Source organism: Mesoplodon densirostris, chromosome 3, assembly GCF_025265405.1.
Source record: "Mesoplodon densirostris isolate mMesDen1 chromosome 3, mMesDen1 primary haplotype, whole genome shotgun sequence".
Classification (NCBI taxonomy): Eukaryota; Metazoa; Chordata; class Mammalia; order Artiodactyla; family Ziphiidae; genus Mesoplodon; species Mesoplodon densirostris.
Window position 1 is genome coordinate 114,013,172 of NC_082663.1, and position 15,247 is coordinate 114,028,418.

General features: G+C 40.1%; 1 protein-coding gene across 1 annotated transcript; it reads right to left on the reverse strand.

Moving 5' to 3' along the window:
* Positions 1-296: 296 nt before the first annotated feature.
* C3H5orf15 (chromosome 3 C5orf15 homolog) lies at positions 297-12,034 on the reverse strand. Its single transcript, XM_060091940.1, has 3 exons — positions 11,860-12,034; positions 3,325-3,851; positions 297-1,794 (listed from the first exon to the last, which is right to left on the reverse strand). Exons 1-3 carry the CDS (start codon positions 11,996-11,998, stop codon positions 1,663-1,665), a joined length of 798 nt encoding a protein of 265 aa, XP_059947923.1. The 5' UTR covers positions 11,999-12,034; the 3' UTR covers positions 297-1,662.
* Between the last annotated feature and the right edge of the window lie 3,213 nt (positions 12,035-15,247).

Consider the following 15,247-nt stretch of genomic DNA (forward strand, 5'->3'; position numbering starts at 1 on the left):
AACAGGGAGACAACAGGGAAACTAGGATGCTAGAAGGGCACATTGATTTAGCTGCTTTACTTTTCTTTGCAATCCTACTTTGCTACAGTTTTCAATAAACTTCAGTACATAACAGTAAACTAGACCTAAAGTAAGATCTAGAAATGTATGTGGAATTCATAGAAGCACAGTCCTATTGCTAAAAGGAATAAAAGCAAGCTAATCAGCTTACCTTCCTCCCAGACACAGCACTACCCATCTATCACCAAATGAAGGACCCCATGCCATCATCAAAATGAAACACACTTATAAAATCATGGATTTATATCTTTGCCATTTATTTTTTAAAATCTTATTCAAAATATTAAATAATACAATTTCAGATATGAAAAAAATTACTGCAATAAAACAGTTCAGGTGTATTTCCACTCTGCTTCCCTTCCTTATTATAACAGTAAATTGTCCACCCGAGAGCAACGATGGACTGCTCTGCCTCTTCCATCTCTACACAAACTGCTTGCCCACTGGCTCATCTGGGCTTTGTGAGTGGTGTTTAACATATATTAGGGGTTATGTTTTCTAAAAAGTTGTCGTGACACTTGTAAGAAGTCAACCGGGTTTCAAATCACATATTTACATATTGATCAACTCCTTATGATAGAAAGACAAGCTAAAATTAAATACAGTAAATAATTTCCAGTTTCTATTAAAAAAGAACAAGAAAACAAAATAAATGCAGGGGGAGAAAGAGTCAGCGTACACATATATCCTTCATGTATACAAACAACTTCATTCAGGTATAATTTTAATTTGAAAGACTTAGATACAATATTATTTAAGTGACATGGCCCCTAAAATTTATTCAACTTACTATAAAAAAATAAACAAGTGAACAAATATGGTATAATTTTAAACTCTGCCCCTAGCTTGAAAGCTTGGAGAAACCCATGCTACAATCAGTTGCTAAGTAAAAGCAATTATTCACGTATTTAAAATCTTATGACAATTTCTACCTCTAAATTTAATTCAGTAATTCAAACCAAAAAAATGCTCTCTATAACATTTTATTTATGTCCACTGCAAACTGCAGAGTCTCTACTGCCAGAATTTCTAGACAAATTTATTAATGTGTTACTTAAAATTGTGGTCAGAATGAGCAATAATAAATTATGTATAAATTATCCAAAAATATCCAAAGCAATTTTCCTGGAAGAAAAAAATGTTACTTATATATAAAGCATTACTACATACATCCTTACATACATAGATAAAGTTTGACAGCACAAAGAAATGTGTGCTTAAGAAACAGTATTTGGATGGCAGAAAGAGAATCTGAGTCAGCAGTATCAGATGTGTTAGAATTTAACTGTAAGTTTGGGATCTTTTAAAAGTAGCATTACTAACACTTCCAGAAAAAGAACAATAAAGAAATCTAAAACAATAAAAACAGGTAATGCTTAGCTCCACATTTTGGACACCTGATTGAATTCAACTCTAAAAATGTAGATAAAAAAATTATATACTCCTTGTTCATGATACTTAACTTCCAAAGCACCAAGGCAAAATAAAGAGAGGCCCACCTCTCATTTAAGTACTAACTGCCAATGGCGAACATCTGCACAATATCATATAAAAAGTCAAGCAAATAAAATTATGTAATAAGCAAACGCAAATCACAGTGCTTTAAAATATATAATCATTGGTAATCTTCAGAGAAGGCATTGCCTCATTAACATTCTGGTCTAGACGATGATATTCCACTGTTTTAGAACAAAGACCATCACGCCATTTCCTGCTTTGAACCAGAAGGAAAATCTGGAATAAAACAAAATAAATCAGATATGCAAAAAAGAAAATAGAGGACATGCTAAAAGATTTTTATAACAAGTGAAGTATCTCTCTCCTAGGTTCCCAAATACAAAAGCAAAATGTCAACAACAAAAGGGCTATTTTGTTTTCCATCTTGTAAACAAGGTGAGACAGTGCTTTTTAAATTTTAATGTACATAGGAATGCCTATTAAAGACTGATTCCTGGCCTCTCTCTTCAGAGATGAGTTAGTAGATTGCAGTAGAGTCGAGGAACCTATCTGTTTAACAAGTCCCTTAGGTATTTATAATAGAGATGGTCCAACACTAAACACTGGAATAAAATATCACTGGCATTCAAAATTTTGTCCACCTACAAATATTTACAGAGCTAGTGATAGACCACTAAACCACAAATAACCAAAGGGTTTGTTTGCTTGTTTTCTAAGTCAAAACAGCAAGCAAAATATTAGAATCACTGATTCTCAAAGCTGGAAGGCATTGTGAAATTCTCTGGTCCAGTTCTATCATTTCACAAGTGAGAAAATCAAGGTCCCAAAGGGGAAGGTGGCTGCCAGGAATAACAAAGCAAGTTACAACAAAGTCAAGACTGAGATTTCCTGGCCAATAAGTATTAAAAAGGACATTGTGCTTGATCTCCCTTTAAATGTTTAAAAAGCTTAACTATTTAGCTCTGGGACTACACAGTACCCAGATGAACCCTCACACTAAATTATCCATCCAGTCCTATTTATGCCTCCTCTGCCTCATGTAGTCCAACACACCAATTCCAGTACAGCAGTGTTCATCACAATATTATTTCTGAACCAAAAACTGAAAACCATCTAAATACTCAGAAGGAAAACAGTCAAATAAATTATGTAGCTATTAAATCATGTTTTTAAAGAATATTAATGATATGAAAAATGCTCATGATTTGTTAGGTAAAAGGCAAGATACAAAACTCTATATGAAATAATCAAATTCATTTAAAAATTAACATACACATATATGTCTGAACTACACACACATTTACAGACCAGAAATATACCAAAATGTTAATAATGCTCAGCTTTGGGTAGTAGCTTATATTTTCTTTTCTACACTTTTCTGTGTCCCTAAAAAAGACATGTAATGCTTTAACAACCAGGGAAAAGAGTTATCAAAATATCATTAAGTTCAGTGCTTAATAAATTAGAGGTCCTAAATTAACAATCTCTCTCCACAAGCACTCCCAATGAAGTAGCAATGCTAAGTTAAGATACAAAACCTTTTTTTAAAAAAATCACTGGGCTTTGGTTTTGCTCAATAAAAATATTTTGGCTTCTTTTTTTAGAAGCACATGTAGTAAAGCATTCTGCCTTTCATTTGTTAAAATACACCACAGATTTATAAACTGATATGAGACATCTTGATATTTTACCATCAATTGAAACCTGACCAAAAAAGAAAAAACTCTGAATCAGCAAAAGTATTAATAAGAAATATGACTGAGATTATAGAGGGCAACTAGAGGGGGTGAAAAATCCCAAACTTACCTTCCTTTTGTTGTGATATGTAATATAAACAACAGCAATACAAAAAGCAAAAATAATAAGATGGAAAAAGAAATGGCTATCTTCCTCTTCTATATTTGAGGATGGGGTCTTAAAAGGTCTCACTGACTGTTCAATTTCCATATAGCTCCTGTTTTCTTCCAAGGCCTCATTGGACTCATCGTCCCGGGGGCTGGTGGTCCAGTCGTAGTCTGGTTCTCCATAATCTCCATTGTCCAGAGTGTCTTTGGCAGTGGACGGAGAACTATTCAGTGTGAGAAGATCTTCCTCCTCTATGCTAGGATCTTCATTGTTATCAGCTTCCTCTTGGGACAGAGAAGTAGTAGGCGAGGGATGAGGGGACAGAGATGCCACTCCACTTTTTTCTGTACTAGTTGTGGGAGGGAGAGTGGTGCTGATTTGGGAAATAGAAGGTTTGGTTTGGTTTTCATTTGTTAAAGCATTCATATCTGAAGTAGAAACATGTGAGTTGAGTACAGTACTGCTCAGCGAATCAGACGGTGATAGAGCTAAAATAAGTAAATAAAGAACATTAAACTGAAATCTTCAAATTTATCTCCACCAAGCTAGAAGCACACATACCTAAATTTTTCACTAAGCTAGGATCAGCCACCTGTCTTTCTGTTCTGGGGTTGGGGTAATGTCTGGGTACTGAAGTCAAACCTCTGTGAAATGAAAACAGAGGGTACAAGCTCTGTGTGAACTTTGCCACTGTGACCTAAAGCCAAACCCCTTTCTATTCTTTCTTTTCTTTTTCTTACAGTGGCAGGCTATGTAATGCAGTAGGTCTCTTATGCTGCTTAAGTTGTTACTATCTGGCAAGGCAATTGTTACCTGATGAATATTTCATTTTTTATTTCATTTTCATTTTTTCATTTTTTTATTTCATTTTAAATTCAATGCCCAAAATTGAGATATACATGTAATGCTGTCAGCAATTATACTGTATTTTCCTAGTCCGTTCACCCTTCCACTCCCTTAGTAGACCATTCACATTTTCCTCTGTCCTCAAACTTCTAACACCTTCTCTGTTGTCCTCATTTTTAAAGGCTAACATCACTTCCTAACTTCTCTGAGAAAAATGAAGCCATCAGAAGAGAACTTCCATGTACTACCAGAACTCTAGGCTCATAAGTCCAACCTGATATCTCCTCTTAGATGTCTGTCATTCAAATTAACATGTTCAAAATGAATTCTGACTTTGGCTTCCAGGAAGATGGAGTAGATGTATTTTTCCTTATTCTTCCCACTAAAAACAAATTAAAACCCTGCATATTACATATAAAAATAACATAAGATGACTCTGAAAGGTGGAAAGAATAAGGCAGAGTGGTTAGAGACCTCAGGACATGAGAAACAACTCAGTGGTGACTTTTCTGGATTTTCTTTTTACCTCACATATTCCAGACTTGAGCTGAAGAGCCCAGCAACCTGGAAACACCACGGGTATGGACAAAAAGGGCCACCCAAAAAGCCTGCTCTCTCTTGCCAGGAGATCAGCAGAGAGGCAGCCTAGCAAGAAAGAAAACCTTTAGACAGTGACTGCTCTACTCCAAGCAAACAACACAGAAAAAACTGTGGCTCCACTCACACCTACACCAACCAGCAAAGACCGAGTGGGCAGCCTAGATTTCCACCCTCACCAAGCTGTAATGAGGTGCCCCTTCCCCTCCACAATAGGATGATGTCAGAGGAGGCCTAGTGAACAGTCAAGACTTTAACCATGGTCTAGCAGTAATGAGGCCACCCCCAACAATATGTCAGTGCAGACCATGAGGGGAGCCAAAACTCCCACCCCTGCCCAGAACTAACAGGACCACCACCACCCTTCAGGTGCCAACACAGATCAAGTGGAGACCCTAGATTTCTAGCTCTACCTGCCAGTAATGTGCACCAATCCCCAGCTCCCCTGCCAGAGCAATGTCATAAAAAGCCAACTAAAAGAGAAAGTTTCAGACCAGAGTCTTAACAACACAAAGTACCACAATTTACCCCATACAAAATACATAATTTGAATAGCCCTTTAACTATTAAGGAAACTGATTTTTAATTTTAAAACTCCCCAAAATCAAATCTCCTGGCCCAGATGGTTTCACTGGAGAATTCTACCAAATGTTTAATGAAGAATTAACACCAATTCTACACAATCTCTTCCAGAGACTTGCAGAGGAGGGAACACTTCACAATTCATTTTATGAAGCTAATATTATTATCCTGATACCAAAACCAAAGCCACTACAGAAAAAGAAAATTACAGACTGATATCTTTTTCATGAACAGAAATGCAAAAATCCTTAACAAAATATTAGCAAATAGAAATCAACTTTAGGACTTCCCTGGTGGCACAGTGGTTAAGAATCCACCTACCAATGCAGGGGACATGGGTTGGAGCCCTGGCCCAGGAAGACCCCACATGCCGCGGAGCAACTAAGCCCGCGTGCCACAACTACTGAGCCTGAGCTCTAGATCCCACAAGCCACAATTACTGAGCCCACGTGCCACAACTACTGAAGCCTGTACACCTACAGCCTGTGCTCCGTAACAAGAGAAGTCACGACAGTGAGAAGCCCATGCACCTCAACGAAGAGTAGCCCCCGCTCACCCCAACTAGAGAAAGCCCGCACACAGCAACGAAGACCCAACACAGCCAAAAATTAATTAATTAAAAAAAAACCTCAATGAGATATCACTGCACACCTATCAGAATGGCTAAAATAGAAAATAATGACAATGCCAAATGTTGGCAAGGATGCAGAGAAACAAGATCACTCATATGTTGCTGCTGGTAATGTAAAATAGGGCGACCATTCCAGAAAACAGTTTGGCAGTTTCTTAAAAAACTAAATGTACAACTACCATATGACCCAGCAGTTACAGTCCTGGGCATTTATCCCAGAGAAATGAAAACTTATGTTCACATAAAAATCTGTACATAAATGTTTATAGCAGCCTTATTCATAATAACCAAAAACTGGAAACAACCCAGATGTCCATCAATGGATGAATGGTTAAACAAAGTGTAGTACATCCATACCATGGAATATTATTCAGCAATTAAAAGGAACAAACTATAGACAAATGAAACAACTTAGAAGAATCTCCCGAGAATTATGCTAGGTGAAAAAACCCAATCCCAAAGTTACATACCATATGATCCCATATATCACATTCACAAAATGATAAAATTATAGAAATAAAAAAGATTAGTGGTTGCCAGGATTTCAGGAGGGAGTAGGGATAGGAAGAAAGTGAGGGTGACTATAAAAGAGCAACAGGAAAGATCTTTATGGTGATGGAAATGCTCTGTATCTTGATTGTATTGATATCAGTATCCTGGTTGTGATATTGTACTACAGTTCTGCAGGATGTTATCACTGGGAAAAACTGGGTAAAGGGTACACAGAATTTCTGTATTTTATTTCTTACAACTGCAAGTGAATCTACAATTATTTCAGAATGAAAAGGTTAAAGAAATGCGTTTTTACTCCCCACTCCAAAAAGAAAAAAGAAACAAAAACAAAAACTTGTTCTATCTATAGTCTCCCTCTCAGTTAATGGCAACTCCATTTTTCTGTTACTCAAGCCAAAAGCCTTGGAGTCATTATTTTAACACCCCACATCCAATCTGTTTCTCTGCCTTCAAAATATATGCAGAATTTGAAGAGTTTTCACCCCTCCATTGCTACTGCCTAGTCCAAGCCACCACAATCTCACCTGGATTATTATGGTAGCCTTCTAAATGATCTGTATGCTTCTCCCTTAACCCCTAGTGTCCACACTCAACATAACAGCCAGAGTCATCCTGTAAAAACTTAAGTTAAATGACGTTACTCCTCTGCTCAAATCCATCTAGTAGCTCTCCATTTCTCTCAAGAGTGAAATTCAAAGTCTTTATAATAGCCTGTAAGATCCTATATGATCTGGTCCCCATTATCTCAATGCTGTTATCTCCTACTAATCTTCCTAACTATTCTATCCCCACTGCCTACTTAACAGATAGCAGGCATTCAATAAATATTTATTGAAAATGCTCAACTCTCACCACAAATCCTACACTGCTTCCCAAGTAGTGTTTTTGCACCTACTACACCCTCTGAAAAGTCTTTCTCAGAGTTCTCAGCCAGGTAAAACCCCACCACTCTTCTAAGGATATCTCCAATGTCACACTATTTGTTGTTGTAACTCCAATACCTAGCACCAAGTAGGAGCAGAATTAATAAATACTGTTCAAGGAGTAAAAATGTGGAAGTTGGGACTTCCCTAACAGTCAGTGGTTAAGACTTGGCACTTCCACTGCAGAGGTCAAGGGTTGGATCCCTAGTTGGGGAACTAAGATCCCACATGCCGCGAAACGCAGCAAAAAAAAAAAAAAAAAAAAAAAAAACACGTTGACGTTATATACAAGAAAACAAACTGGGACTTCATCTGAAACATTTGATGTAAATTAGATCAACCTCCTGGACTGCCACTCCTTCAAATGAGAGGTTGATCCAGTCAGCTATAAAGAGTATTCAGAACAAAGTGATAACTCTGACTTTATGGATTTAATTGTTTGAGTTTATATATATATATATATATATATATATAACTTCAGACTTTTACATATTGATATATGCTCCATTTCTACCCTTTCCTATTTGATATTACCTCTCTAGTTAAAACTTAACACTTTAAAAATTAAAATTTTTAATTTAATTCTCTCCTACTGGTACCTTTTTAAAAACTGCCTTAAAATAAACTATATCAATATTTCTCAAACAAGCATGCAGAAGACCCTGAGAATTCATTCACACACTGAATTCTGGGAAACAATGCCTTAAAAATTAAATACACATTGGGCTTCCCTGGTGGCGCAGTGGTTGAGAGTCTGCCTGCCAATGCAGGGGATACAGGTTCGTGCCCTGGTCCGGGAAGATCCCACATGCCGTGGAGCGGCTAGGCCCGTGAGCCATGGCCGCTGAGCCTGTGCATCCGGAGCCTGTGCTCCGCAACAGGAGAGGCCCCAACAGTGAGAGGACCACGTACCGCAAAAAAAAAAAAAACACATTAAATAAATTTAGGCAACATCTAGGAGCAATATGATGGTCAATGTAGAAAGTAGGCACTTTTCAGATGTATATGTATGACTGATTCACTTTGTTATAAAGCAGAAACTAATTAAAAAAAAAAAAGAAAGTAGGCACTTTTGAAATGGCATGGCAAGACTAGGTCATACGGTGAGCATCCAGTGATCCAAAATAACACTTACAATAACTTTTTTAAACTTTATCAAAACAAAAACATCTGTAAAAAGTCTTACAGATTGCCAAGAATATACCCAAAAAAAAAAAGCACTGAAATTTTAAGAAACCTAATATGGAACAAGTTTAAATAAATCTGATATGGAAACTTTCTAACTTCCTATGCTTACTTGAAGTTTGGAATGCAATATATTCTAGTTAGACTTTAATTTTCTTATTACAAGAGTAATTACTTTGAAATCACTTTATAAGGCACGCTTACAAAGAACATTTATATTACCCAAAGCTTTACACATGCTACACTGTACTACAATGGAGCTGCTTCCCTATTAAAAGCATACATGTTAGTTTTCATTTAAGTTATTTTCAATAGGGAATAATCTGAATTTAAAATTGATATATACAAAAACTTAATAAAAGAAAGCCATTCCCTGAAATGTCCTAGTATAGTTGGAGCAATGTTTATGGGACCCTAACAAATAAAAAAAGACAAGAGGACACCTTAATACTCCACACTCACCCTCGCTTACTCACACATCAGAAAATTTTCAACCATCTCTTAAGAGAAAAAGTTGTTTTTGAAACTAGTTACCAGCTACATATTCCCCAAACTGTATATCTTAAGCACTCCAGCAAGAAATATAAATGCTTAAATGTCAATTTTTTCTTAGATGATTAAATGACCAAAACAACCATGCTACTTAGGAACTTGAGGAACAGGAGTATCTGCATCAACCAGAGAAATCCTCATTATATTTTTTTTTTTTTTTTTTTTTTTTGCGGTACGCGGGCCTCTCACTGTTGTGGCCTCTCCCGTTGCGGAGCACAGGCTCCGGACGCGCAGGCCCAGCGGCCATGGCCCACGGGCCCAGCCGCTCCGCGGCACATGGGATCCTCCCAGACCGGGGCACGAACCCGTATCCCCTGCATCGGCAGGCGGACTCTCAACCACTGCGCCACCAGGGAGGCCCCTCATTATATTTTACTAACGATGAAAGGGCCTTGGGAAAATGGGCCACAGCCCTTTCCCACAGACTTACAAACACTTCTGGGAGGGTGGTCCAGGTTCCCTGCCCTCACGGCTGCTGGGGAAACCCAAGTAAATAACCGCAGCACTGTAGTACAGGAATGTATGGCTAGACAGCCCCTGTTGGCAAATAAATGAACACTATCCCATTCATACTGTTTTTCATCTGAACTCAAACAAGATTTAGGCAGAAAAAGAAGGATCGTGTCTTGGCCTGAAATAAAAAAAGGGACTACTAAACAAGATACTGCTTAATCATTATAAATTCTTATTAGTGGATTTGTTCCCCCTAAGTCTCAGGCCCTGGTCTACAGGTTTCCTCTTTTCTCAATAAAGCCTTCAATATCTTGATTCACAATGTAACATTTCTAAGAAAAGGAATACTTAATCGTGCAGCACTATTTACAATAGCCAAGATATGGAAACAACCTCAGTGCCCACGGATCAATGAATGGATAAAGAAGTTGTGGTACACATACACAGTGGATTATCATTCAGCCACAAAAGAGAATGGAATCTTGCCATTTGCAACAACATGGATGGATCTTGAGGGCATTATGCTACGTGAAATACGTCAGTCATAGAAAGATATATGGTTTCATTTACACGTGGAATCTAAAAAACAAAACAAAATAAAAAAGCTAAACTCATAAATACAGAAAACAGAATGGTGGTTGGCGGGGACGGGGGCAGGGTGGAGGTGAAGGGAATCAAAGGTACAAACTTCCACTTCTAAAATAAATAAGTCATGGGGATGCAATGTACAGCATGGTGACTATAGTTAATAATACTGTACTGCATATCTGAAAGTTGCTAAGAGAGTAAATCTGACAAGTTCTCATTATAAGAAAAACATGTTAACTATGTGTGGTGATGGATGGTAACTAGACAGTGTGCGATCACAGTGTATACAAACATCAAATCATTACGCTGTACACCTGAAACTAATATGTCAATTATACCTCAATAAAAAATACTTAAATCCTACAAATCCATTAAAACGAAACAGGGTTGTCTGGTTAACCCAGGACACAGAGAAGGGGGACAATCTCCCTTGTCCCAGAACTCCTCTTCTCCTCCCAAGCCCCTCAGGAGTCCAACGCCCCAGCATTCTGGCTCTTTACCAAGCCCCAGAACCTCCCAGTCCTCACAGATGCACCAATACTCAAAGATAGCTCTTTTCCTTTCACTTTCGCTCTCCAAATTATTCCATCGGCTCGGTCCGGTCAGTGCCCCTACCCACCTTCGTCTTTACCGCTGATCTTACCCGTTCTGGAAAGCCCCCGCCTTCCCTTGGCCCAGCTAAACCCCTGGGCACCCACACCTAACCTTGGGACTCTCTCTAGACACCACACCTCTTACTCTCGGCTGTCTCCTCAGCACCTGTCCCCTCTGTGCTCTCTTCTAGACCCTCCTAACTCCCATCTCTGTAAAGAAAAAAAAAGAAAAAAAAACGTTGCATGCCATTCCAGTTCTACAAGAATCAAGCTATTAGCCACTGCAGTTGTCCACCTACAGTGGATCTGAGGGGAACTCAGGATGGAGAAAAACAGGATGAAGTATTCTGTTTTGGATACACGGGTCCTAGACAGGTAAGATGCATACCTAAGGAAGAATTTCAATAACCCCAGATTCTTGCGTCTTCCCATACAAAGTACTAAAATTATGAACTTCAGATGTCTGTTCTTTATGATGAGCAGTAATCTTTTGATGTTTGACTGCATGTTTTTTTTTCCCAGCAAAAAAATTCATGCATTAACCTGGCTCCTGACTCACCTCTTCGAACAATTTCTCAGAACTGAGAAACTGGCTCCCCCCGCTACAGCCTTCAGTAAGACACTGAATAACCTCACAGTTCTTACAGTTGTGCGTTTTTGTTTTTGTTTGTAATCGACACCTCCAAGGAATCTTGGAGACCGCATCACCGCCATTCTCTGTGGCAACCCATTCTTCAAGACTCTCTAGACACCACCACCACTCCTTCCTCCCCGCCCATCTACACGCTCGCTGCCTGGGTCCCTGCAGCTCTCAACCCCACTTCTCAGGCCTCCTGGGGAGTCCCCACCTCCACAGACCCCTTCAGACAGCCTACTCTCCCTCGTCGGGGCTGTAGAGACCCTGTCCCTCTAGACATCGCCACCTGCTCCGGACACTCGGAAGCGCCCGTTCCCTGCCCGGGCCCGTCTTGGCGTTCCGCGCCCGGGCCCTCCCCGTCTTCCCGCAACCTCCCTACCGCCGCGCCCCATTTACCACTGGACATGGTGGCGGACGCAAGCAGAAGCGCCAGGACCAGCGGCAGCGCCAGCCCTCCGGGGACCTGGATGGCCGGCCTGGGCCACAGTTTCGCTTGCTGGGCGCCCCTCATCCTCCTCAGGGCGGCGGCGGCCATAACGGTCTCGGCTGCGAGCCTGCGCGGTTGCTAGGCTCTACGTCATGACGTCAGACACTGCGTATGGCATCGCGGCCGTAGGCGTTTACGTCCCAACGTGATGACGTGTCGGCCTGGAGTTGGGTTCTGGGAGCAGGAATGAGGGAGAGGGGTAGCGGGAGTTGGGGCAAAGGGAAGCACCAGAAACTCGGCTGCAAGCTAAGGATGTATTGTGTAAGGTGTGAAGAGAGTCAGAACGAGCCCCTTCTTCCCACTTAATGGGTTACTATACAGCTAATAACTTTTAGAACATTTTTAGAAGGAATATCCAGCTGCGTAATAGACTGATCCCAAAAGAGAAGTAACTGCCCTCCCCCACCAAAGGCAAAGGGGGACTTCATTGGTGGCGCAGTGGTTAAGAATCCGCCTGCCAATATATAGGGTACACGGGTTCGAGCCCTGGTCCGGGAAGATCCCGCACACTGCGGAGCAACTAAACCCCTGTGCCACAGCTACTGAGCCTGCGGTCTAGAGCCCATGAGCCACAAATACTGAAGCCTACGCGCAGGGAGCCTGTGCTCCACAAGAGAAGCCACCACAATGAGAAGCCTGAGCACCACAACAGAGAGTAGACCCTGCTCGCCGCAACTAGAGAAAGCCCGCGCGCAGCAACAAAGACCCAATGCAACCAAAAATAAATAAACAAAAAAAAGGCAAAGGAAATAAATGTTGAGTGGGTGTGGAATTTTAGGTTGTGTTCTATTTTTAACATTTCCCCATAATCATTTATTACTTCAACAAATACTTAGTACCTCTCCATATTTCAATATACAGCACTGAACAAAACAAACTCCCCACCTTTGTGGAATTTATTTTTCTGTGAGGGAGACTATAGTGTAAAATACATACTATATACAATGGTAAAGGTATTATGGAGGAAAAGCAGGGAAGTGGGCTAGGAAAGAGGTGTGCAAACAGCTTCCACATTTCCTACAATAAGCTTCTTTTAAATTTTGTTAACTTAAACCCCCCAGAATATGAAAATGCAAATTTAGAAACTTCCAGGAAGTTCCCTTAGGGCCTTAGCCACAATGCTTTGGTCTGTGTGTCCCATGAATGTTTTCTTAATGTCTATAGGCTTCAGCTCGTAAAATCACATTTGATTGATTTGCAGGAAAATCAGCATGGCATGAAGCAAGACATTTATTTTACCCCACAGCTTCACCACTCTGGTCTCCATGATTTCCTCAGAGGATCGCTGCTATCCCCCAGAGACAGTTGAGCTGCCTCTTTGATGAGAGAAAAGCCTGTGTTCTCCTGAATCTGGTTTCCCTTAACACTTTATCTGGCACTAGTGACTGCTCAAAAACACAAACTCTGTGTTGTTAAGAAAACTAAGAGGTCATTCATCTATTCATTTCCTTAAGCCCACCACAAGCCCAGATAGACTGAATGGTGCACTTATTGCAAAACTTCCAGGGTAGCCAGGGTACGAAGTCCTCCCAAGTTCCTCTGGAGCTTTCCCTGTGAGTACAGAAACTATCACTCAGTTTAACCAATAAGCGTCTCAGTTCTAGCTTCTGCAGGTTGGGAGATTCAGACTTAATCAGGCCTTTTTCCTGTAATAAACACACCCTCAATCCTCTCTTCTTTGTCCACTTTGTTCCTTTGGCCCCATACCAGCTTATTTCAATTCTCTTACTGGTGAGATATCATGAACTCAAGGCATTTTGCACAATACTCTGACATGCTACATGCAACAACCAGAAAATATGTAAATGGGAGGAAAATATTCCCTCAGAGGGCCCTTTGTACATTTCAAAATACCAATACTGCACCTGGCTTCTGACTGGATGTACCCAACAACCATTATGCACCAAAATCTCTGGACACATTTAATAAAGTGAACTTTGAAATAGCTGCGGGTCCTTATGAACCTGATGAAGACAATATAACAAATACTGTGGCCAACAGGTTTGGGGTGACCAGTTACACAAAATGCTGGAAGTAAATCTGATACCTGTTGGGAATTGTCACTTCCAAACATCCATAAAAAGGAATTCTGCCTAAAAATATTTATCATTGAATAGAAAAAAATGTCTAGGGCTTCCCTGGTGGAGCAGTGGTTGAGAGTCCGCCTGCCGATGCGGGGGACACGGGTTCGTGCCCTGGTCCGGGAAGATCCCACATGCCGTGGAGCGGCTGGGCCCGTGAGCCATGGCCGCTGAGCCTGTGCGTCCGGAGCCTGTGCTCCGCAACGGGAGAGGCCACAACAGTGAGAGGCCCGTGTACCGCAAAAAAAAAAAAAAAAAAAAAAAAAAGTCTACATTTGATGAAGCTGGATAATGTATATGCAGAGTTGTTACTATTCTATTGATACTTCGTAAACGTTTGAAATCCGTAAGTTATTTTTTTAAACATATATGGCAGAATTCTGAAACCATATCCAATGACCCATGCCTTTATATGATCCCCTGCCCTTGAGTGTGGGAGCAATCTGTGAATATGATGGGATATGACTCCTGTGATTAGGTTATGATGTGTGGACAGTTGACTTTAATGGGAGATTATCCTCAGTGGACCTGACCTAACCAGGTGAGTCCTTAAAAGGACAGGAATGCTTATAAAATAAATAAGTTATAGGGATGTAATGTACAGCATGGTGACCATAATTAATTGTACTGTGTTATATATTTGAAAGTTGCAAAGAGAGTAGATCTTAAAAGTTCTTATCCCAAGAAAAAAACAATTCTGTACAGTGATGGATGTTAACTGGGCTTATTATGGTGATCATTTCACAATATATACAAACATCAAATCATTATGTTGTACACCTGAAACTAATATAATGTTATAGGCCAATTACATCTTAATTTTAAAAACAAATTTTATAAAAATTATAAAGGTGTTTGGGCTCTTGTGGAGGATATTTGAAGTAGGGAAGGATTTGACAGTGAAATTTTTCTGTTCCAGCTCTGAAGATGGAGGACACCACATGGCAAGGAATGCAGGTGGCCTCTATTTGCTGAAAGTGGCCCCTAGCTGATGGCCAGCAAGGAAATATCTTATCTTACAACTAAAGGTAACTGAATTCTGCCACAACCATATGAGCCTGGAAGAGGACCCCAAACTTCAGATGAGAACACAGTCCGGCTGACATCCTAATTTCAGCATTGTGGGAAACTTAAGAAAGCCCAGGCACCCGGTGCTTGGACTTCAGACCGACAGACCTGTGAAATAATTGTTGTTTTAAGCCACTAAATTTGTGGT